Raw genomic sequence first — 1,952 nt, 5'->3', positions numbered from 1 at the left:
ACTGCTCCTGTGGATTTCCCAGACTGTCTCTTTCACGGAGTAGAAAGCCTCCTCTTTCTCCTGCACAGCGACTGGTGGTTTCGAACCGCTGACCTCGCGGTGAGCAGCCCAAAGCATAACCCACTAAGGCAGTGGTTCTCAACCTCCCTCATGTTGAGACCCTTTCATACAGTTCCTCATGTGGTGGTGACCCCTCAACCATAAAATTATTTTTGCTGCTACTTCATCACTGTCATTTTGCTCCTGTTATCAATCAGGCGACCCCTGTGAAGGGGTCATTCGGCTCCCAGAGGGGTCAAGACCCACAGGTGGAGAACCGCTGCACTAAGTCACCAGGGCTCCTCTGGCTCCTATCAGTATCACTATTTTGCAGATGAGGAAACTGAGGCAAAAGGAGGAATCCAGGGAAAAGTGCAATTAATTTTCCCAAGTTATTAGCATTGACAGCACTCAGATAAATGTTAGGGATTTTTGAGGTGCAATGAATACTCCTGGCGATACCGTTATTACCCCCATTTTACCCATGAGGCAATGGAGGCACAAAGGAATGCAGTCACAGCCCAAGATGTGGCCCTGGCCCCTCCCCTGAACAGCGACACTCCACTGGCCAGGACAGCAAGCCACTGGGGCTGGAGCTTGTTTTTATCTGATGGAGAGGAGGCTTCGGGTTTGGTTTTGACTTAAAAGGAAAGCATCTTTGGCGGCGCACAGGGCCTGGGGGTTCCCAGGGATCCTCTTCCACCCCCAGGAGAGAAAGGGGAGCCGGCCACCAGCTGAAGTCCTAGGGACTTGCCTTGCCCTCCTGCCTGCCCCAGACGCCATCAGAAAGAACACTCTCCTCTGTGACCCACTGCTGTGGGTGCTGTGACCACCCGGTGCCCAGGACTGGGGCAGGCAGCTCAACCCCACCATGGGGTCCCCAACCTTGTAGCAGGGCCATGCAGCCCTTCTCCTCTCCTTCCCTGGGCTACCCTGAGCTCAAAGCATGCCTCCCCTCTCCCCTGGCCCAGGAAAGGTGACCAGAAAAGCCCCCATCACCACCACACACACACACTCCTGGGAATCAAGGAACCCCACCACCACCGCCAACAACAACAACTAAAAGTATGCGGTGTTTGCAGCAAAGCCTGGGTTGGGACCTTTCCTTCTTCCCATCTACCACCTTGGCCTCTTCCCTCCCATCCCCAGCCCTCTTTCCTGCCTCCCCGCTTTCCTCCCTCCACCTGCCCGGCCACCCTCAAGCAAGAGCAGCACATACTAGACCCCAGCTGTGGTGAGGGCCACCAGCGAGCGCGCAGGGGTCACGTGCTCCACCATGGCCCCCAGCGACCGGTTGGCCGCTCTCTGGATGAACTCGCTGGTGTTGCCCATCTTCTGCAGCAAACAGCGCGCGACCTCCTCGGCCTCCTGGTCCATGTTCTTCTTCAAGGTCCGGAAGAGGTGTCCGAGGGTGCTGATGGCCAGGCGGGACACCTTGGAGCGGAGGTTGGTGACCTTAGAGAAAGAGGGAGAGGGGCCCTTCAGGACCACTGAACCCTGCCAAGGGCTCCCCACAGGGTACCGAGAACGGGGGGGCCGTCACCTCAACAAGCCGCCTCCACCCTCAGCCTAGCCCAAGCCTTGCCAAGACGGCACAGAGAAGCCTGCAGCGCTCAGGAGTTCGCCGATTCTATCAGTTTGTGATCTGGAATGGGTCCATCAAAGCCCTTTTGCACATCGTATCCCTCTGGCCCTTTCCAAGGACTGCGGGACATGGAAGTGTGACGTCCATCGGACAGAGAAGAACCCGAGATCCTGAGGGAAATATGACCAGGATTACATTCCCTAACTTATAACAGAGGGACTCTGGAGAGCTGGTATTCCATGTAGGAAAGCCTCCACTTTGGTAAGGTAGAGATAACATGCAAGTACAGTGAACCCTCGCCACTTCGCGCTTCGACTTCCGCGGCTTC

General features: G+C 56.4%; 1 protein-coding gene across 1 annotated transcript in view; it reads right to left on the bottom strand.

Annotated features, from left to right (window-relative positions):
- TOGARAM2 (TOG array regulator of axonemal microtubules 2) overlaps window positions 1–1,952 on the bottom strand; it is a 55,675-nt gene that overhangs the window by 22,784 nt on the left and 30,939 nt on the right. The window contains 1 exon segment of the mRNA XM_045287016.1: window positions 1,259–1,643. Within this exon segment, the coding sequence (XP_045142951.1) occupies window positions 1,259–1,643 (385 nt within the window).

This window comes from Echinops telfairi, unplaced genomic scaffold (genome assembly GCF_000313985.2).
Source record: "Echinops telfairi isolate 266 unplaced genomic scaffold, ASM31398v2 ScPeMD7_10;HRSCAF=50, whole genome shotgun sequence".
Lineage (NCBI taxonomy): Eukaryota > Metazoa > Chordata > Mammalia > Afrosoricida > Tenrecidae > Echinops > Echinops telfairi.
This window is presented reverse-complemented; position numbering and strand designations above follow the sequence as displayed.